This window comes from Nansenia antarctica, assembly GCF_963989245.1.
Source record: "Nansenia antarctica genome assembly, chromosome: 2".
Classification (NCBI taxonomy): domain Eukaryota; kingdom Metazoa; phylum Chordata; class Actinopteri; order Argentiniformes; family Microstomatidae; genus Nansenia; species Nansenia antarctica.
The window spans coordinates 59,860,990-59,884,655 of record NC_137675.1 but is presented as its reverse complement, the minus strand read 5'-3'; the positions used below and the strand labels follow the sequence as shown (position 1 = coordinate 59,884,655).

At 48.3% G+C, this 23,666-nt stretch overlaps 1 protein-coding gene across 1 annotated transcript; it reads right to left on the bottom strand.

Annotated features, from left to right (window-relative positions):
* Positions 1-138: 138 nt before the first annotated feature.
* On the bottom strand, positions 139-23,409 carry LOC308150373 (myosin-11-like; the record flags this gene model as incomplete). Its single annotated transcript, XM_080523213.1, has 42 exons — positions 139-343; positions 1,227-1,399; positions 1,506-1,614; positions 1,761-1,969; positions 3,394-3,517; positions 3,769-3,857; positions 5,713-5,841; positions 6,003-6,164; positions 6,432-6,644; positions 6,885-7,097; positions 7,419-7,667; positions 8,122-8,274; positions 8,447-8,551; positions 8,830-9,036; positions 9,230-9,374; positions 9,888-10,100; positions 10,488-10,659; positions 10,916-11,039; positions 11,274-11,411; positions 11,697-11,903; positions 12,042-12,173; positions 12,316-12,424; positions 12,826-12,986; positions 14,672-14,741; positions 14,834-14,955; positions 15,262-15,455; positions 16,209-16,323; positions 16,515-16,688; positions 16,871-17,044; positions 17,159-17,311; positions 17,493-17,611; positions 18,067-18,162; positions 18,346-18,489; positions 18,722-18,820; positions 19,285-19,348; positions 19,448-19,540; positions 20,012-20,029; positions 21,079-21,178; positions 21,593-21,620; positions 22,095-22,251; positions 22,841-23,011; positions 23,239-23,409. The coding sequence occupies 42 exons, from the start codon at positions 23,407-23,409 to the stop codon at positions 139-141; spliced, it is 6,003 nt and encodes a 2,000-aa protein (XP_080379339.1).
* Positions 23,410-23,666: the final 257 nt, after the last annotated feature.

Genomic DNA, 23,666 nt, shown 5'->3' with positions numbered 1-23,666 from the left:
ACACACAGCGCGCAGTTTGTGACATTTCAGTGACACAAAATTAAAGCAATCGATGCATCAGAACACAGGTGATGCATAGATAATAGCACTAAAACGAGTGAAATTAAGGATTTCAGGAGGGGGGGGGTGCAGGTCCCCTCACTCTGGCGGGGTCCCATTCATGTCCCCTTGAAGCTCCAGAGGGGGGGTCCCGGTTAGTGGCGACGGTGGTTCCTCCTCTTGGAAGTTGGTGTTTTCCATATTCCCGCTCCTCCGGCTCACGCTCCCCATGCTTCCCACGCGTCGGGGGCTGCTGCTGAAGGACGGCTCCCCGACACCACCACCACCACCACCACCACTACGCCTGGGAAGGCCCGAAATGTTGGGGAAAAGTTGGAATTGGAGGAAGAGGCAGATGTCGAGGAAGAGGCAGAGAATGGGTTGAGAGTTAGTTTGGATTAAAATCAGCCCAAGTGGTAGAGTAAGCTTCAGAGTTGCAGAAGGTGCCCGATTAAGTTAGGTATGGATGGTTCCCATGTAAAGACGAGTCAGCTAGGGTAAATATCTGAGGACAGTTTTGAGGCAGAGTAAAGAGTCACAGTTGGAAGAGGGGGAGGAATATCAACATCACATAGGGTCCCTTGCATTCAGGAGATTGCTACACACTGAATGTTGCACATAGAAACATTACCACCTAATTATACACTGGATTTCAAGCTAGAACATCCCACAATGTGCCCAGCTGAACGCAGCCCAGGTCTGGTGTGTGGCCTTTCCACTCCTTGACTGCAGCTTCCTCATGTATCTGACTAGTGTTGGTCCTGCACCTGACACTATAGTTTCTACCTATAGATACAACAGGTTCATATTGGTCGGGTGTTGATGTTCCTAAATATGTGACGGCAGCTGGTGAATCTGGGAACAGGTCGGTAACCAATCAAGTTGTTCTGACTTTTATTCTGAAAAATGTAACGTTGTTCAAAATCAATGACTCACTCGCTAGTCAAGCCAAATGGCAATGCAATGGATTTGGTGAGTAATCCCCACTACTAGCTAGTTGGTATAGAGTAGTGGGGATTACACACCGACTAGTCAGGGTGTCATTGATTTTCACCAACGTTGACATTTATTTACACTTTTCCGAATAAAAGTCAATTGGTCGAACAATTTGATTGGTTGCCGACTTGTTCCCGCTTGTTTCACCAGCTGTCGTCACAAATACAAGTTGAGGTGTCCCTCTCCAGTACCTGAGTTTGCCCCTGAGGGAGGACACCTCGCGGTTCAGGCCGTCGTTGGCCTCAGAGGCCTCGTCCAGCTCCCTCTGCAGCTTCCTGCGGGCGGCGGCCATGCGCTGAGACTCCTCCTCCGCCTCCTCCAGCTGACGCTTCAGCTGCTTCACACGCACGTTAGCCTTGTCTGCCTGGAGACAGGGACGGGTGAAGGGGAGGAGGGAGAAATGATGTGTATGTGTGATGTGTGTGTTTGCAGTCATGTGAGGTATGTATGTGTGTGTTATTTTTTTTTACCTGGTCCTTATACTGCTCTGCATTCTTTCTATCCTCCTCCATCTGAATGATCAGATCCTTCAGTCTCTTCTCTTTCTGACGCATGGCCTTCCCACCGGCCTGTCTCTCTCTGCACAGTAAAACACACAGTCAACCGGTTTCCCTAGTCCTCCTGAAAACACACTCTCACCCTATTCTCTATACTGTAGCTACAGTACATGGATGCTCTTCTCTCAGTATGGACTACATTTCCCAGCGTCCTCGGCTCCCCCACACCTGTTCTCCAGCTCCAGCTGCTCCTCCAGCTGGTGCAGCTTGGCCTCCAGGGCAGTGATGGAGGACTTGAACTTGGACCTGCCCTGGCCCTCTATCTCCTGCAGCTTGGCCTTCATGTCCTTGTTCTGCCTCTCCAGCTGCTGCCTGGCGCCCTCTCTGGTCTGGGAGGAGGAACGCTCCGCCTGGAGCTCCCCGCTCAGCTGGTCCACCTGACACACGGGTTGAGGGGAAGAGTTAGAGAGGCGCACAGGTGAGGCAGTTCACTATAGTGGCGCTTTTCCACTACAGGGCCAGCCCAGGTCAGCCCAGGTCAGCCCAGGCTGGCCCGGTTTATTATCCTTTTTCCACTGCCATAAGTACCCGTGCCATTTCTGGTACCCGTGCCGAACAAGAACTAAAATAGTTCTTGTTCGGGATGGGTAGCGAAAGGTACTTTTTTGCCAGGCTGCGTGTGACGTGTGACGCTGCACACCGTTGATTGGTCAATGGAAATCGTCATCCCATGTTCATAGATTTCTTCGCTAACCGCCATCTTTAAATACCACAACAGATTTCGCTCTAGGAAAATGTCACTTACTGTTTCTGTAATAACTTATTAATAAAGATTAGAAAAATGATGCTAACCATTGTATTATCTTAGTTTAATGTCATTTCAATGCACCATAGAACTTTTATTTACAACAAGCATAACAAAAAAATCGCTATTATGGCGATGTGCTGTGTCTATGCTGTTCCTCAGTCCAGCGGCAGTCAAATGCCGGTAGATTCGCGTCTTGCTCCCTTTAACACATGTCGGCGTTCATCTCGCTTTCCCCCCCGTTGATGTATTAAACAATCTAAGCAATCTAATCTATAGTTATTATGTAATATTATTGATGGATGTGCCCTTTTTGATGGAGAGCAGTGAGCGGATGACTGGATGTGAGCATGTATTTGACTACTTCCATGAGCCCTGCCTAGTGAACACTCTCCCTACTTCCATGAGCCCTCCTAGTGAACACTCTCTCTACTTCCATGAGCCCTGCCTAGTGAACACTCTCTCTACTTCCATGAGCCCTGCCTAGTGAACACTCTCTCTACTTCCATGAGCCCTGCCTAGTGAACACTCTCTCTACTTCCATGAGCCCTCCTAGTGAACACTCTCTCTACTTCCATGAGCCCTGCCTAGTGAACACTCTCTCTACTTCCATGAGCCCTGCCTAGTGAACACTTCTCTACTTCCATGAGCCCTGCCTAGAGAACACTCTCCCTACTTCCATGAGCCCTGCCTAGTGAACACTCTCCCTACTTCCATGAGCCCTGCCTAGTGAACACTCTCTCTACTTCCATGAGCCCTGCCTAGTGAACACTCTCCCTACTTCCATGAGCCCTGCCTAGTGAACACTTCTCTACTTCCATGAGCCCTGCCTAGAGAACACTCTCCCTACTTCCATGAGCCCTGCCTAGAGAACACTCTCTCTACTTCCATGAGCCCTCCTGCCTAGTGAACACTCTCTCTACTTCCATGAGCCCTGCCTAGTGAACACTCTCCCTACTTCCATGAGCCCTGCCTAGTGAACACTTCCCTACTTCCATGAGTCCTGCCTAGTGAACACTCTCTCTACTTCCATGAGCCCTGCCTACACTTCCCTACCTGCTGCTGGCTCCTCCTCAGGCGGTCGTTGAGTGTCTCCATGTTGGCCTGCTCCTCCTCCAGCTCCTCCTCCAGCTGGATGATCTTAGCCTCCAGACGACGCTTCTCATCTGACAGAGCAGACCTGAGAGCACAGCAGAGGCAGAGAGGAGTGGAGGAAGAGGGAGAAAGGAACATGACATGCTATATATTGACTCAGGTAAAGGGAAAATTGTGCAATGTGTACTGTATTATTTTCATGGAATATCTTCTTTCTATATTGTACTCAGTTACAAGCCTACATGAATATATTCACATGAAAATATCCATATCCAGGTTGTGCTGGGCTGCTGGCTGACTTAAAGTCAACTACTGTGTTTCACTGGTGCGACTCACTTCCCAGAGGAGTTGTTGGCCAGGTCCTCAGACAGCTCGTCTCTCTCTGTCTCGGCCTGCTTACGAGCCCTCTCAGCCGCAGCCAGATCCTAGAGGAGGGAGAGAGAGAGGGGATGTTTCCTTGATCTGAAAATACTAGAAAGGTAGCCTGTGGGTAATATACACTGGCCTTTTATTGTGATCAGCCTAAGGCAGGGGTGCCCAATACGTCGATCGCGATCGACCGGTCGATCGCAAAGGTAGTATGGGTAGATCGCATGGCATTGAAAAAAAAAAAGAAAAAAGTTAATAAATAAATAAATAAATAAAATAAAAAAAGTTCGCCTATCATCCATCCTCACTATGGCTTTTGCCACTTGATTGACGTACAGGTAAGCCAGTCTGCGATCTGATCTTTTCACCTCCAAGGACCCCAATTGAAATAAGCCAGTGGCTTTCTTGGGTTTTTATCCTGTTAGTTGACCTTGTATGTAATATGTACTTCCATGTACCTACTTCTGCAAATCTTCTAATAAAGTTTTCAATCAATCAATCAAAACCTAACACACGGTTCACCACGCATGCGCAGTCAACAGCGGCAACTACAAAATACAAAATACCAGCGAGACTAATTAACTAGTTAGCCTTCCAATTTCTACTATTTACTACTAAAGAAAGGGTATACAAATGAGTGGGGAAGCTGGACCAAGTAAGAAACCAATAACGTATAACTTCCATCCAGAATTGGAGGAGGACTTTTACACGATGTGATATTGGAAGTGCGTCTGTCTGATCTGCAGATCTACGATGGCTGTTAGAAGGGAAATGTGGCAAAAGAGCGAAAACGTACAGCTGTAACGATAGCCTTTAATATCGCGTCAGTCACGTTCTTGTTAAACACAAGAAGTCATTCAAAGACGGCGAAATTGTGAAAAAGCGTTTCTCGAGGCTGCAGATTGCCTTTTCGATGACAGATCCACAGTGGCTGATGACACCTTGCAGCCTGCCTACACCTTGCAACCAGCTCCTACAGCCCTGACTACTAGAAACTAGCTGCCTCCTCCCAGTGCCAGGTCTCCCACTAAGGTAGAGAAATGCATTTATTTCCTCCTTTCAAACTAGGGAATTACCTGTTTTGTATCTGGTTTACTTTTCTGTTTGTTGGATCAGTAGTTGGCTATGGTACTGCAGACTGGCTGTCAGTGTGTGAGTGAGAGAAAGTGAGTGTGTGTGTGTGTGCGTGTGTGTGTGTGTGTGTGTGTGTGTGTGTAAGAGAGTGAGAGAGAGAGAGGGAGAGAGAGGGAGGGTTTGTGCTATGGCTCCCTATGCAGACTGGCAAATGTGTGTGTGTGTGTGTGTGTGTGTGTGTGTGTGAATGTGTGTGAGCGAGAATAGCAAAGAGGGAGGGTTTGTGATGGTCTTCTCCTGTGGCTGTGTGACAGAGAGAGGGAAAGTGTATTGTGAGTTTACTATGCAGGCTGGGAACTGTGTGTGTGTGTGTGTGTGTGTGTGTGTGTGTGTGTGTGTGTGTGTTTGTAGTACGTGCATGTACGTTTGCGATGTTGAAACTAGACTGGTAGATCTTGGCAGACTGGCTACTTGAAAAGTAGATCTTGGTTCCAAAAAGTGTGAGCACCCCTGGCCTAAGGCATACCTGTGCAATAATCATGCTGTCTAAGCAGCATCTTGACACGCCACACCTGTCAGGTAGATGGATTATCTCGGTAAAGGAGAAGTGCTCACAAACACAGATTGAAAGATTTGTGAACACAATTCGAGCTTTGCCTTTTGTGTACATAGAAGAAAATATCGTAGATCTTTGATTTCAACTGTAGTTATGGCTTTACTGAATCATCCAATAGGCTAAGTGAATCATTGATCATATTCCATTTCAGATCTGTGATCACTGTAGGGGTTTAAATTAAATTCGGCCCTGTGTGTCCATCATCAGTGGGCCTACAGTACCTCCTGGAGCTGCATGACGTCAGCCTCCATGCTCTTGGCCCTCCTCTCTGACTCTCTGGCCGAGGAGAGCACCTCCTTCTGGGTTGCACGTGAGTCCTCCAGCTCTCTCTGCATGTCCTTCATCTGGGCCTGGGAGGGATGAGGAGACGGGGAGTCAATCAAGGCTAGATTTCTCTTTATGATGGCACTGGGGTCAGCTGATCTATCAGTGGCACATACCTCATGTTAAATGAGAGTGCTATAGATGGAGTATTAAAGGTGAGGTCTGTGTGCTCTTCTTCTGCTCTTACCTGGATCTTGCGGAGCTGCTTGACGGCCTCATCGCGCCCCCTGCTGGTGGCCTCCACCTGGTCTTCCAGTTCCTGCAGCTCCCCCTCCAGCTTCTTCTTCCCTGCTGAGGCCTGGGCCCTCTGCTTCTTCTCATCCTCCAGCTCTGTCTCCAACTCACGCACCTGAGGGAGGGAGGAGGGGGAGAGGAAGGGAGGGGGAGAGGAAGGGAGGGGGACGAGATAGAGAGAGAGAGAGTGACGTGTCGGGTGAGGGGTAGTGAGAGGGGAAGGAAGGAGGACAGAGAAAGAGAGAGGAAGAGAAGTTATTTTTGAATCTGATTGAAATGGAAACATTCTCGCGCATTTAAAATGTTACCAACTGCCGAAATCGAAACCGTTTCTCGAAGTTGTAACAACTTCCACAGATCCGACAGACACCATCCACTGTACCTGTTTGAAGAGCTGTCTCTTCTTCTCCTCGCCCATCTCGTCCCGCCCCTGCAGGTCTCTGTCGTGCTGGGCCTTCATGGCCTGCTGGTTGACCTCCAGACGCAGCTTGGCGTCCTCCGCCACCTGCAGCTCATCCTCCAGCTCCTCCGTCAGAATCCTCATCTCATCCACCTGTGCTTCCAGGCCGCGCTTGGCCTTCTCTAGCTCGTGAACCTGACGAGAGGGGAGGAGGAGAGAGAGGAAGAATGAGAGAGAGAGAGAGAGAGAGGTAGACAAGTTAAGAACGGAGAGGTACAGTAGATACACAGTGTCTCCTCCTCCTCTTCAGCACTAAATGTATATTTTCAAGAGTGTGTTGATCAACAACGACAAAACCCCCCAAGAACAACTAACAGGTCATTCACACTCGGTATTTGTGTCAAAAGCCAGGGGGGCCAGACCAGACCAACTCACGTTCTTGCCCACGTCGTCCTTGGAGCTGATGAGGTCCTCCATCTCTGCCCTCAGGGCCTTGTTGGCCCTCTCCGCCTCCTCCAGAGAGCCCTGGCTCTCCTCCAGAGCTCTGCCCAGGGACAGGGCCCGCGTCTCCTTCTCCCTGGCCTCCGCCTCCGCACGATCACGCTCGTCTGCGTACTTACTGGACACGGACCTCTCCTCTGCTAGCATCTGGGCAGGGTGGCGAGGGGGGGCGGGGGCGGATGGGAGGTTTCGGAAAAAATAGATAGGTAGAGGAAGAGAGAGATAAGGGAATAGCTGAGTGAGTAAACGTATCCAAGTCACCTTTGTTTTCACCTCATGACAAACGAGGCACGGTATTGTCCGTACTTTTCTATTACCATATCTTACAATGTTATCGGAAGTGAGGAAGGATAATGTTACACACCCAAATTGACAGACTGACTACGTTCCGAAATCCACACTGGCATACAACTTAAAAAGTGCATTGTAAATACATTGCGTCCGCCTCATGGGAACACCGTTACCCACCTGGTCAAACTTCTTCTGCTTCTTCTCCAGGTTGGAGACAAGCTGTCTCTGGTTGTCCAGGTCCATCAGGACGTCCTCCAGCTCCTGCTGCGTACGGGTCCTGCTCTTGTCCAGCTTGTCGTAGGCCGAGGCCTTCTCCTCGTACTCACTGTTGGCGGCCTCCAGGTCGCGCTGCAGCCGCTTCTTCCCTTCCTCCAGCAGCTCCACCGCCCCCCCCAGATCATCCATCTTCTTCTTAGAGTCCGAGAGCTGGGAGGGAGACACGACACCAGCAGGGATATGGCCTGTCTCTCTCTGGTACAACACTGACCTGTCTCTCTGCTACAGTACTGACCTGTCTCTCTGCTACATTACTGACCTGTCTCTCTGTTACAGCACTGACCTGTCTCTCTGTTACAACACTGACCTGTCTCTCTGTTACAACACTGACCTGTCTCTCTGTTACAACACTGACCTGTCTCTCTGTTACAGTACTGACCTGTGTGTTGAGGCTGGACACCTGTCTCTCTGCTACAGTACTGACCTGTGTGTTGAGGCTGGACACCTGTCTCTCTGCTACAGTACTGACCTGTGTGTTGAGGCTGGACACCTGTCTCTCTGCTACAGTACTGACCTGTGTGTTGAGGCTGGACACCTGTCTCTCTGCTACAGTACTGACCTGTGTGTTGAGGCTGGACACCTGTCTCTCTGCTACAGTACTGACCTGTGTGTTGAGGCTGGACACCTGTCTCTCCACGGCCCTCTTGGCCTCGTTGTCCTCCTCCAGCTGCTCCAGCAGGTTGTTCCTGTCGTCCTCCGTCTGACGCAGACGCCCAGACAGGTTCAGCTTCTGACGAGTCTCCTCAGCCAACAGCTCCTACAGACACGGGGGGGGGGGGGGGGGGGAGAGAGAGAGAGAGAGGGGGAGGGGAAGACGGAGGAGAGCAGGTGTAGAAAACTAGAGGGATAATTGGCATAGAATGTGATGGTCCTGGTGACTTTAATACCAACATGGCACCCATTAAAACTCATGTGGCGTTCTCTCTCACCTGTGCGTCCTGCAGCTGGGAGCCGAGGCTGGACGCTTCTTTGCTCAGCTTGATGTTCTTCCCCTCCGCCTCGTTCAGCAGACCAGTCACACTGTCCAACTCCGACTGAGAGATGTGGATGAGGGAAGATTCTTTTTTTCAAAAACAATGCGATTCCTATTTTAAATTGTTCAGGGCGGTGGTTGCAGATAGGATGAATAATTTTTTTTATGTGTTTTTCCGGACCAGTGTATTTTTTTTTTTCGTGTAACAGCCCAAAGTAAATTTGAACGTTGTCGTGTGATAATCCCATGCTGTGTTTTGGGGGCTTTAAATGTAAGGTTTTCTTTAACATTTTCATCTCATATTTGTACCTCTCATTTTTAGGTAAACACTTGACTTACGGTCATCTTTGAGACTCTTTCTCCTAGCTCCCCCTTCTGTCTCTCGCTCTCGTTGAAGCGGGACTGCACGTCGGCCAGTTGACCTTCGACCTTCTTTCTCTTGTGCTCCACTTCCTGCTTGCCGTTGGCCAATGAGCGGAGGTCAGCGCCAAGGTCAGAACACTCTTTCTCCAGACCCTGCTTGGCCTTCTCCAGACTGCCCCTCACCTGGGGGTGGAGGAGAGGAGGGAAGGGGAGGAAGAGTGAAGAGGAGGAGGAGAAGAAAGTTAGATAAGGAGGGAAAATAAAGCAGGGTGACATCTGACTTGCCAACATACGTGTGTGTGTGTGCGTGTGTGTGTGTGTGTGTGTGTGTGTGTTTGTGTGTGTGTGTGTGTGTGTGTGTGTGTGTTGTGCGTACTCTCTTGGCTTGCTCCAGCTGTTCACTCAGCTCCTCTACAGCCTGTGTGTGTTTCTGTCTCATGTCGTGGACCTGGGCCTCGTGGCTCCTCCCCTCCTCCTCCATGGCCTTCTTCAACACGGCCACTTCCTGCTCACGCTTTGCCCTGGAAATCAAACACTCAGTGAAACTTGATTGATTTAGAGCTTTTTTACAAATATATATGTGTCACAAAGTTCTTCAACAGCATGCCTAAATCCCCTCCAAAAACAACAAAAGACAAACGAGAGGCGAGGAAACCGACTACAGTTTTAAACGTATATCGATGGCCGAAACGCAAAACGCAGAACCTCCTATCTGCAAAATCCCTTTTTTTCACAGACAGACCTATCATGTGCAGCCTTCCTTGTTGTCATCATTTAAAGTGAAAACTGCAAATCTGAACATTTTAGCAGATAGGAGGTTTTGCGTTTTGGCCATCGATATAGGATCAGCTCCCCAACCCTAACCTTGATTCATTCCTGGGGCGTGTAATAACACAACATAACTCTATTGTATTTTATTTCTATTCGTTCACAGGACTTGACAAGGTGAGTGACAGGGCACCAGATCACTCTGACTGCATAGTGGGTTCCCTCTGGCTGCATAGTGGGTTCCCTCTGCCGTCCTGCTGACTGACCGTAGCTCCTGCTGAGCGGCGGTGGTGTCCAGGGTGTCCTCCAGCTCGGACCGGAGAGCGTCCAGCTCCTCGCCCAGGTCCCTGCGCGACGCCTCAGCCTTCCCCCTGGCGGCCCTCTCAGCCTCCAGGTCCTCCTGCATCTCCCCCAGCAGACCCTCCAGCTCCCTCAACCTCCTCACCGCTGCTGCACGCTGGGCACTCTCATCCTCCAGACTGAGGTTGGGGAGAGAGGTGGGGGACAGGGAAGGATGGAGATGGGGGGAGATAGGGAGGGAGGAGGGGAGAGGAGAAGGAGGGAGGAGAAAGTGCGCGAGAAGGAGAGAGAGAGAGAGAGAGAGAGAGAGAGAGAGAGAGAGAGAGAAAGAGAGAGAGAGAGGAAAGAGAAGGTATAACATATATCTTATGCTATGGATGCTGTGCTAGAAAGTAGTCTATAGACCAGGAGAGACAGTGGGACTATGTAAGTATGTCTATAGACCAGGAGAGACAGTGGGACTATGTAAGTATGTCTATAGACCAGGAGAGACAGTGGGACTCTCTAAGTACAGTATGTTCCTAATGATGATGTGATGTTTCAGTCTACAGAGTCATGTTGACTACCGAGCCTGGGTGGCCAGTAGCTCCTCCTCCTTGGCGGCCAGCTGGGCTTTGAGCTCGGCGATCTGGGCCAGCAGATCGGCGAGCTGCTCCTGGAGGTCTGCATGCTCCGCCTCCAACTTCCTCTTGGCCTTCTCCACATCCTGTCGACCTTTCTCCTCCTTCTTCATTCTCACTGGACGGTTGGCGAAGGAAGAGAAAGAATGTCAAACAATTTGAATAACAGATTAAACAGGTAAACAGGTAAAATGCATAATGATGCAGATGTAGATGCAATGAATGACTGGTCACAAGTCTCATCTCAGAATGTTCCTGAGGTATTTTAACTTACTTAATACAATCTTATAATTAAGGTGAGTTTTTAGGGGTCAACAGAGATGTATGACAAATCCAATGCTCTCTGGGTTTAAGATCAGAGATCAATGACTGACCCTCAAGTTCAGAGATCATTGACTCATGTTTGTTCTTCAGCTTGGTCAGGTTCTTGGACTTCTCCTCTTCCTCAGCCAGGTTGGAGCTGAAGTCAGCGACCCTCTCCTCCAGAAGCTTCCGCTCCTAGGGCAGCAAAGAGATGTTACACACACACACACACACACACACACACACACACACACACACAGAAACACACACACACACACACACACACACACACACACACCACACACATACACACACACACACACAGACACACACACACACACACACACACACACACACACACACACACACACACACACAGACACACACACACACACACACACACACACACACACACACACACACACACACCTTGAGCAGTTTGTTGTTCTGATCCTCCATGACCAGCACGTCCTCTTCTAGTTTCTTGATCTTCCCCTCCACGGTCACCTTCTCCAGCTGCAGCTTCTGACGACAGTCCTCCTCCTCAGCCAGATGGGATTCCATGTCCTGAGGGGGGAGTCACAGAATGACAGCAGGGTTATGTAACTTATGCTATTTGATTGCTACCATGTAAAGCTTATATAGTGCATATTATGCTTAAAAAATTTAACTTCTACGTCTAAATGTAACTTCTACGTCTAGTTTTATGGCAGACATCACAGACCGCTATGTTGGCTTTTACATCTCGTTCCCACCTGACAGACAGTGGAAGAGGTCGGCCATTTTGGCTCTAACAATCTGTAACTATCGTGAGAGACGGCGGAGGAGGTCGGCCATTTTGGTTCTGCCCACCTGTAGCTGCTGCTGCATATCCTTCCTCTCCAGCAGCAGGTTCTGGCTACGATCCTCCTCTTCCTCCAGCCGGGTCTCCATCTCGTGCAGCACCTCCTCCAGCTCCTGCTTCTTGGCCTCCAGTCTCACTCTCATCTCCTCCGCTTCCACATACAGCTCTGTCTCAGCGTGGAGTTTCTCCTGGAGCTGGGCTCGTTCCTCAACCAACTACACACAGAGAGGTAAAGGAGAAAGGGTGTCAGTCTCACCTCTGTGTGAATGTGTGTGTGTGTGTGTGTGTGTGTGTGTGTGTGTGTGTGTGTGTGTGTGTGTGTGTGTGCGCATATGTACGTGTGTCAGCCTCACCTGTGTGTGTTTCTGGGAGATCTCCTTCAGCTCCGTCTGGGATTTCTGAGCCACATCTATGGCCTCCTTCAGCTCCTCATCCTTCTGACCCATTTCCTCTTCCTGTCGGGTAACTTGGAGCAAGGGCTTCACCTGGAGGATGGATAGATAAGAAGACCAATCAAAATGTAAATAATAACTGGGTTAACACTGTCATCACTATCAATCTGGAGAACGTTCAGTTCGCTAAACGTTTTGCTATCAAATGATGTTTTTAGCGTGCGTGAGTGTGTACCTTGGTGAAGAGTCTCCACCACTGCCAGTTCCTGAGTATGAGGTAGCAAGCACAGTTCCTCTGGATCACCTTCATAGCAGTCAGCTGCTGCTGTCTCTTGGCGAAGGCCCTATGGGAAGAAGACAAAAACAGGTCATGGTTTACTTAAACTCTGGACATAAAACGATGTAAAGAGAAATGAAGTCTTGTGTGTGTGTGTGTGTGTGTGTGTGTGTGTGTGTGTGTGCGTGCGTGTGTGTGAGTGTGTGTGTGTGTGTGCGTGCGTGTGTGTGTGTGTGTGTGTGTGTGTGTGTGCGTGCACACTTGAGTGTCTGTGTGTGTCTGTGCAGCTCAATACCTTTGCATTTATGACTCTCTGTATCTGTTTTTGTATGTATCCCAAAGAGAGTGTGAGTGTTCATTTTTGTGTGAGTGAGTGTGTGTGTGTGTGTGCGTGTGTGTGTGTGTGTGAGTGAGTGTGTGTGTGTGTGCGTGTGTGTGTGTGTGTGTGCTAGCATGTGTGTGTCTTACTTGCGTGCGAGGAAGCTTCTGGCATGCGCCTGGAAGGCAATGATGACCACAGTGAGTTTGAGGTCCCTCTCCTCCTCCAGCTGCGCCAGCACCCCGGTCCTGAAGAACATCTTACTCTGGCCGATACGGAACAGGTTAGGGTCCAGGTCCAGGTGCTTCACCTGGGGGGAGAGGAGGAGAGGGATGAACAGGTTAGGGTCCAGGTCCAGGTGCTTCACCTGGGGGGAGAGGAGGAGAGGGAGGAACAGGTTAGGGTCCAGGTCCAGGTGCTTCACCTGGGGGGAGAGGAGGAGAGCGATGAACAGGTTAGGGTCCAGGTCCAGGTGCTTCACCTGGGGGGAGAGGAGGAGAGGGATGAACAGGTTAGGGTCCAGGTCCAGGTGCTTCACCTGGGGGGAGAGGAGGAGAGGGAGGAACAGGTTAGGGTCCAGGTCCAGGTGCTTCACCTGGGGGGAGAGGAGGAGAGGGATGAACAGGTTAGGGTCCAGGTCCAGGTGCTTCACCTGGGGGGAGAGGAGGAGAGGGAGGAACAGGTTAGGGTCCAGGTCCAGGTGCTTCACCTGGGGGGAGAGGAGGAGAGGGATGAACAGGTTAGGGTCCAGGTCCAGGTGCTTCACCTGGGGGGAGAGGAGGAGAGGGATGAACAGGTTAGGGTCCAGGTCCAGGTGCTTCACCTGGGGGGAGAGGAGGAGAGGGATGAACAGGTTAGGGTCCAGGTCCAGGTGCTTCACCTGGGGGGAGAGTAGGAGAGGAACAGGTTAGGGTCCAGGTCCAGGTGCTTCACCTGGGGGGAGAGGAGGAGAGGAACAGGTTAGGGTCCAGGTCCAGGTGCTTCACCTGGGGGGAGAGGAGGAGAGGGATGAACAGGTTAGGGTCCAGGTCCAGGTGCTTCACCTGGGGGGAGAGGAGGAGAGGGATGAACAGGTTAGGGTCCAGGTCCAGGTGCTTCACCTGGGGGGAGAGGAGGAGAGGGATGAACAGGTTAGGGTCCAGGTCCAGGTGCTTCACCTGGGGGGAGAGGAGGAGAGGGATGAACAGGTTAGGGTCCAGGTCCAGGTGCTTCACCTGGGGGGAGAGGAGGAGAGGAACAGGTTAGGGTCCAGGTCCAGGTGCTTCACCTGGGGGGAGAGGAGGAGAGGAACAGGTTAGGGTCCAGGTCCAGGTGCTTCACCTGGGGGGAGAGGAGGAGAGGGATGAACAGGTTAGGGTCCAGGTCCAGGTGCTTCACCTGGGGGGAGAGGAGGAGAGGGAGGAACAGGTTAGGGTCCAGGTCCAGGTGCTTCACCTGGGGGGAGAGGAGGAGAGGGATGAACAGGTTAGGGTCCAGGTCCAGGTGCTTCACCTGGGGGGAGAGGAGGAGAGGGATGAACAGGTTAGGGTCCAGGTCCAGGTGCTTCACCTGGGGGGAGAGGAGGAGAGGGATGAACAGGTTAGGGTCCAGGTCCAGGTGCTTCACCTGGGGGGAGAGGAGGAGAGGGATGAACAGGTTAGGGTCCAGGTCCAGGTGCTTCACCTGGGGGGAGAGGAGGAGAGGGATGAACAGGTTAGGGTCCAGGTCCAGGTGCTTCACCTGGGGGGAGAGGAGGAGAGGGATGAACAGGTTAGGGTCCAGGTCCAGGTGCTTCACCTGGGGGGAGAGGAGGAGAGGGACGACGTATCCACATAGTTAAGAAGTTATTATCTTCAAACAGTCCTGAGGAAGTCAAAGACCCTTGGCGGTATGTCACATTGTACACATGTGAACACGTTAAATTCATATGTTAAACACTGGAGTACTGGAGAAACAATGAACTAGCCAATCAACTATGGTTGATATGGATGTGTGTGTACCGATCATTCAACTCACCATCAGACAGCAAGCCTGTTTTCCGTCCATGAAGCCTTTAGGGATGATGTTGGCGGCCAGGATCTCATAGCTGTGACCAGAGAGAGAAGAGTGCAACGTCCATCTCTAATAGGATTCAGACACACAAACACAACAACGGTTCTTCATGGTTCTGTTTCTCACCGTTGGCGGAACTCCTGGAACACGATGCGGTTGGGGAACCCCTGTCTGCAGATGCGGATCCCCTCCAGAACCCCGTTACACCGGAGCTGCTCCAGGACCAGGTTGGCATCCAGCTTCCCGGCCTACACGCAGGGAAGGCAGAGGTCGAGCAGTTGACTGATTACCGGAACTGAGACAATCAAAATGATCCCCTAAAAGCAGGGCTACAAGCACAAATTCATTGGGTACAAAACAGTGGCTATTTCATAGAGGTGCTACCTTAAGTTGTACACAGTCCTATTAGAATCTATTGCAACCCATGATTGTTTTTTTGTTTTTTTTTACCCTTTGTTTAGGCGGGTAAGTCATTGTGTTAAAAAAAAAGAAAAAAGAAAAGGGAGTAGGAGAAGGGGGTAACAATAAGGGGGGTCTGTGGAACGGTCACCTACCATCTTCTTGTGGTTGGGGATGATGCAGCGTATGAAGTTGGGCTGGGTGTTGTTGAGGGTGGTCATCAGCTTGCCCAAGGACTCCTTGTACAGCTGGCCCACTGTGCGGAACATGCCCTTCTTAGACTTGGTGGCATTGGGCATGGAGCTCTCTGACATCTTGTTGATGGTCTCCAGGCCTACCACATGGTCCACTGAGAGAGGGTGGAAGAAATTAATGAGAGAAGGAAGGTTCTAGTAACTTATTATCTCTAATCTGTGTTTATTTCCTAATAAAAGTCAGAAAAAAAATATTTCCGAATAAATGTCCGATTTTTTTTTCTGACTAAAAGTCTGAAAAAACATATTTCAGAATAAAAGTCAGATTATTATTTTTTCTGAATTAAAGTCTGTTTTTTTTTTTTTAAGAATAAAAGTCTGAAAAAAATTATTTCAGAATAAAAGTCTGAAAAAAAATATTTCAGAATAAAAGTCTGCTCTTCTATATTTGACCTACTCCACATTTTCATAGCCTTATCGTAACATGTATTCTTACCAGTAGCAGCTAGTCAAAACCATATCATTACTGGTTTTTATAAAGCGCTTAAAGTAATATTGAGCAGAATTAAGTTCAGCCTACTGGTCCGGCCCTCCACAATAGTCCTGGTTTCTCATGTGGCCCATTGTGAAAATGTATTGCCCACCCCTGGTCTAAGCAGTCTCTGTTGTCAAACATCTACACAATATAGCTGCCGTGTCTGGGTTTATATCAAAGACTGCAAAAATAGGGTTTTAAGCCATAATTGTAATCATACTGTATACAGAGTTTTTTTTTTTTTTTAGAATGATTGTCATGACCCACTTGATGTTGATATTTACAGAACTGGTCCCTTGATCATAATGAAGTTGCTACCCCTGTTACAGTTGAGTAACATTACAGTTGTGTTGGCAAGACGACTCGGACTCACCATCCTTCCAGAGGTCCTGTATGAAGAGGCTGGAGGAGTTGTTGAGCAGAGTTGTCACGTTGTCATTCAGAGGGTCCATGTTCTTAGTCAGCCAGTTGGCTCCATTATAGTCCACCTAGAGATACAAGGCAATGACCAACTGGTGAACTGGTAAGTCACATTGTACACAGTAGAAGTGAAAGCAAGCTTACTTCAGTCTGGTTCCTAATTAGGTATGGGTACTTAGAACCATGAGAAGGAAGAGACCCGGTTTTGGAGCATTGTCGAAGACAAAGATATGTCGATTTTACTCAAGGTGTGTCTCACCTTGCCAGCGTAGTGCAGTACAGAGAACGCGATCTTGTCCTTGAGTGATTTGGGCTTGGAGAACTTGCAGTGGCTCACATGGGTATTCATCAGCTTCTCAACAAAGGACAGATCTGTGGCCTTGGGGAACCAGCACTCCTCATCCAGCAGAGCCAGGATACCAGGAGGGTTATTCTATGGGAAATAAATGAAATTAGGATTTTGTGCTAACTTAAGTTATGTTGCATTGATGTGATGTTTAGATATGGGGTAATCTGTGTTTATGTGTTTGCTTGAGTGTGTTCATGAACGTGTGTATGTGTGTGTGTGTGTGTGTGTGTGTGTGTGTGTGTGTGTAATTATGACCCAGTTCTGACCGGTTTCTCAATGAGCTCAATGCAGGGCTGCAGGTCCAGGCCAAAGTCGATGAAGCTCCACTCGATGCCCTCCCTCTTGTACTCCTCCTGCTCCAGGACGAACATGGTGTGGTTGAACAGCTGCTGCAGTCTCTCGTTGGTGTAGTTGATGCACAGCTGCTCAAAGGAGTTGTCCTACGGCAAGAAAATATGGATGTTAACATAAAGTAGAGTTCAATAACACCTTAGAGGTTAGAGTAGAGGTTTGGTCATCCCGGTCTTAGAGGGCTGCGGCTGCCCCCCTCTCACCTCAAAGATCTCAAAGCCAGCGATGTCCAGGATGCCCAGGAAGGTGGAACCCTGGCGCTTGGACTTGTCCAGGGTCTTGTTCACCCTCAGCAGGATCCAACGGAACAGCCGCTCGTACATGGCCTTGGCCAGGGCCTCGATGGCAAAGTCAGCCTGTGGGAAAGAGGGAGGAGGGGAGGGGCGAGTGAGGGGGGGGGGGGGGGGGGAAGAAAAATAAAGATTTGCTTGACTGAGATATGATAAGAATTGCAAACTGAATGTAGAAATATAAAATACATACATATAAAACTCTCTAACTCTCTAGTAGCAGAACCTAGTAGGGTCTTCTGCTTACCTGCTCTTTGGTCTGGGCCTTCTGTACCACCTCTCTGCCCACCTTGATGCGCGGGGTGAGGATGGCACGGGTGAAGTCTGTCACGTTGATGCCCTGCAGGTGGCACACCTTCTGAGCCGCTGGAGAGAGGGGGAGAGAGAGAGAGAGAGAGAGAGAGGAGGGATACAAAGTATGATTAGATGCCATAATGTATACATAAAAAAAAGTCTCTGAATCAAAGCCAGCAATCTTAGTGTGTTGCTCTGATGTCAGTAACCTATGTTCTGTTCTTACTTGTGTTATTTGTTACAGTACTTGAATCCTCAGACCATATTTGCCTGTGTGTCATGTCTTATCTTACAGTTACATGTGTTACCTTTCTACTGCGATACCTGTTTTATTATCATTTACGATATTATAATTGCACGTTATTGTCATCAGGCCATAAATAACCTCTGGTATTGTTACGTTACCTGTGTTATACCTGTGTTGTTACCTGTGTACTATACCTGTGTTGTTACCTGTGTACTATACCTGTGTTGTTACCTGTGTACTATACCTGTGTTGTACCTTTGTTGTTACCTGTGTACTATACCTGTGTTGTCGGGCATAGTAGCCTGCTCCTGGTTCCTCTCCTTCTTGAACTGGATGTTTCCCAGCTGAAGCACAGTGGACACCACCTTCATCATCCCTACAAAAAGGGGGATGTCCCCCCCGACAGAGTGAGAAAGAGATCAATAAAAACAAAAATACACTGAAAGAAAGAGAACAGAAAGAGAGAGAGAGACAGAGAGAGAGAGACAGAGAGAGAGACAGAGAGAGAGACAGACAGAGAGACAGACAGACAGAGAATGAGAAAGAGAGATCTCTATACCTAGCCTCTCTTCCTCGGTGAAGCCCATGATCTCCATGGCCAGCAGCGTCTCCTCGAACATCTCGTCGTCCTCCTGTCCTGGCACTTCCACGTGGCCTGCCACTAGAAAGCGGTAGCTACCAAAGCCCTCGAGCAACAGGTCCTCTACAGAGACACAGGGAACAGTTTATCGTATAATATAGGAGTTCGCAGATTCCTGTTTCATGTTCTTATGTGCAGAAAGAAAACGGATAATAAGTCATTGGAACTGAAGTCTTATCATTTCAAGTGAGGTATTCCATCAGTTTGTTGTTTATCTAAAGATGATCTGACTCTAATCTTTTGACAGGACTAACTGCTGACTCTCTCAGTGAGAAACTCCTGTCCCACTCCTCACCATGCATTTTGTCTTTGGCTCCAGCCACCATGTAGTAGAAGATGTGGAAGGCTCGTTCGATCTTTGCCTGGCGGATACAACGAGACTTCTCCAGCAGGTCTGATGGTAAGTGAAGGGTTAAAGAGAAACTCTGTAGTGAAGAAACAACTGCTGGACTTCACTCTCCAATATGACAAGTCTGAATCCCACACTGCATTATAACAATGTATATACAATGTATGTATTTGTATAGTATAGTATAGTGGATAGTGTACATAGCCTTTATTTATGTAAACCAGCTCTTTTCCCTTCTTGTTTTTAGTTTTTTTTTTCCTAGCACCAGGGGAGCCCCCCCCCTCCCAAATTTCGTTGTTTGGTACCTGTACTATATCATTGACAATAAAGACCATTCATTCATTCATTCATATTGGTGGTTGGACTGAATGGTGGTGTTAGAATGGTAAGAAAGCATAGTTGACAGCATAGACCCTTACATACATGACACTACACTACAATTGAATGGTAGGTTATACCTCCACCCCATCTGTATTCATTTCTCACCCACAACATTTGACAGAGGATACAAGTATCGATGAAGGCTCCGACCATGCACCCTGTCACATCAAAGTTGAGCTTTATGAACTTTCCCTGCAGAGAGAAAGATTGTATGAGAAAATATGACTACAATTGCAGTCTGTACTCTGATAACTAAGGATGGAATGATTCCAGAGGAGTGAGTTGAATTACGAATCGTGAGGAGTTGTCATTCTTGATGGTTTTGGCGTTTCCAAAGGCCTCCAGAATGGGGTTGGCCTGCAGGAGCTGCTTCTCTAGCTCCCCCTACCGGTCAACACAGGGAAGTTATTATAAACTACATACCTTATTCTCTGTCATCTTTCCAGTGCATATTATTTACACAATAACAAACTAAAAAGCGCCAAATCAATGCAATTATATGGTCTACATTAAAACATATGACGATGAATGGCGCAACATTTACACACTTTCAAAAAAGCATGCTTACAGTCAGAAAAGAGTGCAGGAATTTCAAGAGTGAATCATGCAAAGAACTAAAACAACTCACAGAGCCCCCAACGTGGAGGTGATGAAAATCCTGAGATAACCTTGATGTTTCAAACACTGTGCATTCTCTATTCGGACAGGCAGCTACTTTTAACTTGTACGAGTGTTAGCATGCTTCAGGTCAGGAGAGGAGAGATTGATTATCAAAATGGATCTAATCTAGGGAGAAGACAGGCTCGCACGCAACTGATAAAGACAGGAAAGACAACACAGTCTCTTTATACTCACATAAGCTAAAGATCCTGCCTGTTGTTATAAGGGAGCATAATATTACAATATGGTTATAATAAACGGCCACTAGAGGGTATTGTCTAACAAGTACACCTTTTATTTCCATTGTCATTTCTCCCATTATTTTCAGCCTGCATGGGAGTCCACCAAAGGGGATATGAAACTGAGTAGGGGCCTTCTTCTCTTCCGCCACACCCCCTCCAGATCCCTTAGATCAGCAGATCAGCTACTGCTGGTGGTGCCTAGAACTAGGCTAAAAACCAGGGGAGACAGAGCTTCTGCGGCTGCTGCACCCAAGCTCTGGAACAGCCTCCCCCTCCACGTATGGGCCGCTCAGATCCTGGAGGTTTTTAAATCCCTTCTAAAAACCCACCTGTTTTCCCTGACCTTCCCCCCCACTTAGCCATCGTTAGGTCCCTGGCTTTTATTGTTTTTATTGTTTTATTGTTTTTACTCCTTTTATCTTCTCTCCTTTTAATTGTTATCATATCTTGTATTGTGTTGCATTTTATTTAGTATCCTGCACTTTACCTGTTTTACATTTGTGCTCCTTATTTGCTCCCCGCCTGTGAATCACTTTGGTTCAGCTGCTGCTGCATGTAAAATGTGCTATATAAATAAAGTTGACTTGACTTGACTTCATTTGTCCATAGGGATGGTATTGATGATCAACTTTGGACTTTATGCAACTATGGACTTAATGCAAGTCTTTATGCATGTTAGGTTACAGAACATTAAAAGCTCCACCAAAGCAGCAAAACCACCACCAAAAATGCATACAGAAGACATTGGGTGCTAAAAGAATGCTGTGTACAGAATGTGTGTCTATACAGTACCTTGGCTAGTCCTAAATATTTAAAAAAAACGATAGAGAAACTTTGCATGTTTGTATGTATTTAGTCCCTAAATATTTTAAAAAAACGATAGAGAAACTTTGCATGTTTGTATGTATTAGAATTATTTAAAACACACCAAATGTTTCCAACTTTCAATGTCTTGCTACTGTATATCTCTCTGTCTGATTCTGAACAGGTTTACTGGTGTATATTAGAGGTAATACTCACAGTGCCGGTGTCCTTCTTGGCCTTGTGGGAGGAGGCCACCACAGCCAGGTACTGGATCACCTTCTTAGTGTTCTCTGTCTTCCCTGCACCAGACTCACCTCTGGGGGACAGGGGGAGAGGGAGGAGAGGGGGAGAGGGGGGAGAGGGGGGAGAGGGGGAGAGGGGTTAAGGAGGTTAGGGTGCAGTGATGAGGGTTATGGGTGTAGGAGGTGAGTGGTACATTGAGTTCAGGTTATGTGTGTGTGTGTGTGTGTGTGTGTGGCTTCCCAGAGTGAAGATGAGCATGAAAGACTATGATAAGGACTGCTCTAAGTAATCTGTAGCTATAAAACGGAGCTGAGCCAACACACTGTGTATTCTCACGTCTTTACTGTTTGCCCATGCAAATCGGCAATAACTTGAACACTACCATCACTATCCTCCTCTGCTCTGTCGATCTCCAGCTTAGTGACCAAGGTGTGTGTGGGGGGTCATGTGATGGAAAAAAAAGTCAGTGTTTGGTGTTTTGACTCACGTGCAGAGAATGGACTGGTCCTCACGGTCTGTGGAGAAACACAAAGAGAGAGACAGAGAGGGTGCGGGAGAGAGGGGGAGAGAGGGATAAGGAGAGAGGAGGAGGATAGGTTGTGGGATAAGTTTAGTTCAGAAGGAGATTAGCTTCATGTTATTGTTATTGGCTAAAAATAGCAGATGGATGGAGAAGTCTATTGGAAAGTCTAACTACTCCATGTATGGGTATTTTGGAAGTGTCACCCTTGTATGAAGGGTGGAAAGAAGGGCTTGGTTTTGAGGTCACTACTTGACCATTCCAGCCAGCCATGTAACACACACACACACACACACACACACACACACACACACACACACACACGCGCGCACACACACACACACACACACACACACACACACACACACACACACATGCCCATGGTCATGCACACACACACACACACACACACACACACACACACACACACACACAGACACACACACACGTTCTCCAGTGGCCTTGTTACCTTGCATCATGTTCCGGTAGGCGTTGTCTGTGATGGCGTAGACGTGGGGGGGCACCTCATGGCGCTTCTTGCCCTTGTATATCTCTATGATCTTCTCTGAGTAGATGGGCAGCATCTTATAGGGGTTCACTACCACACAGAACAGGCCAGAGTACGTCTGAGGAGGAGAGGGAGGGGGAGGAGGTCAGGCTCAACATGTTCATCTACTGAATATATATGAATAATATATTTAAGTATGTATTAAAGTGGGATGGCAAGGTTTATATTAATTGTATTCAGACTGTACATTATGGCCGGTCATTTAAAACTATCAATGGGACATTTTCACCAAATTATTTATACAAGCTCCGTTCATCACTCATCACAGCACCTCCAGCACCCCTACTTCCTGCAGGTACTGTATAATAGTTAGTACTGGCCTGTGATATTTGTGTGTGCACACAAAGTATAGGTCTGCATTTTTATTTATTTTTTAGATTTGACCTTTGTCATTGCACAGAGTACAACGAAATGTATTTTTTTCGCTCAGCCATAGTCAGCGACCCTGGGACAATTAGGGGTTAAGTGCCTTGCTCAAGGGCACAACAGCAGTGGTAGGCACCTTCGATATGATACCAGCAACCCTCCAGTCACCAGCTCACATCCGGCTCCCTCCTGAGGCGGGGGATCGAACCAGCGACCTTCTGATTGCTAGCCGGCCTCTCTAACCTCTAGACTACCTGCCGTTTCATATCCAGTATACTTACATAGATGAGGCTGGAGAAGTACCTCTCCTTCAGGTTGTGCAGCACAGAAGCTTCGTTCAGGCAAGTGAGAGCGGCCATGTCCTCCACCTTACTGAACTTGGGCGGGTTCATCTTCTGGATGTCGTCTTTATTGACCGTCGCCTTTTGGCCGTTAGAGAGCTCCACCAGCACCTTAGATGACAAGAGGGATTAGACAATGACGTCACCAATCTCATGGTTCTTCAGGAAGTATATTTGCTTTTCGAACCAAAATGGAACAGAGCAAGGTGGAGCATCTTGCACCGGTGCTCTTTTCAGATTTACTAAATATTCCAAAGTCCCTTGGGAAGATGGGCTAGCGGCCTAGAATTTAGAATTGGTCTCTGTCTAATGTCAATGACATTGTAGCAGACCGGTACCTCATCCCCCTTCTCCTCCTTGATGCTGGCTGCCTCGAAGCCCTCCTTCTCTGACGGGATCCATACCATCTTCTTGGCTGACCAATCTGCCTGTGCCACCCCAGTGTTCTTGAAGTCGTTGTCCAGGAAGAGGAACTTATTGTCATCGCTGGCCGAGTCGCTGGCAGCCATTTTGGACAGGTCGGTGGTAGTTGAGTTGATCTCAGAGCTGTGGAGCAATATAGTAAAGTACAATACAATACAATACAGTGTGCTATATAATCCCTCACGCGGATATCCAATTGGTCTTTATGAAGATAAACAGAGGCACAAATGAAAACACCAACAAAACAACAACAACAACAATGATTAAATTAGTTGCCCTCACATGTGGAAGAAAATAGCTAATCTATTCATTAATATGTTGACCCCTGACCCATAACAGACCT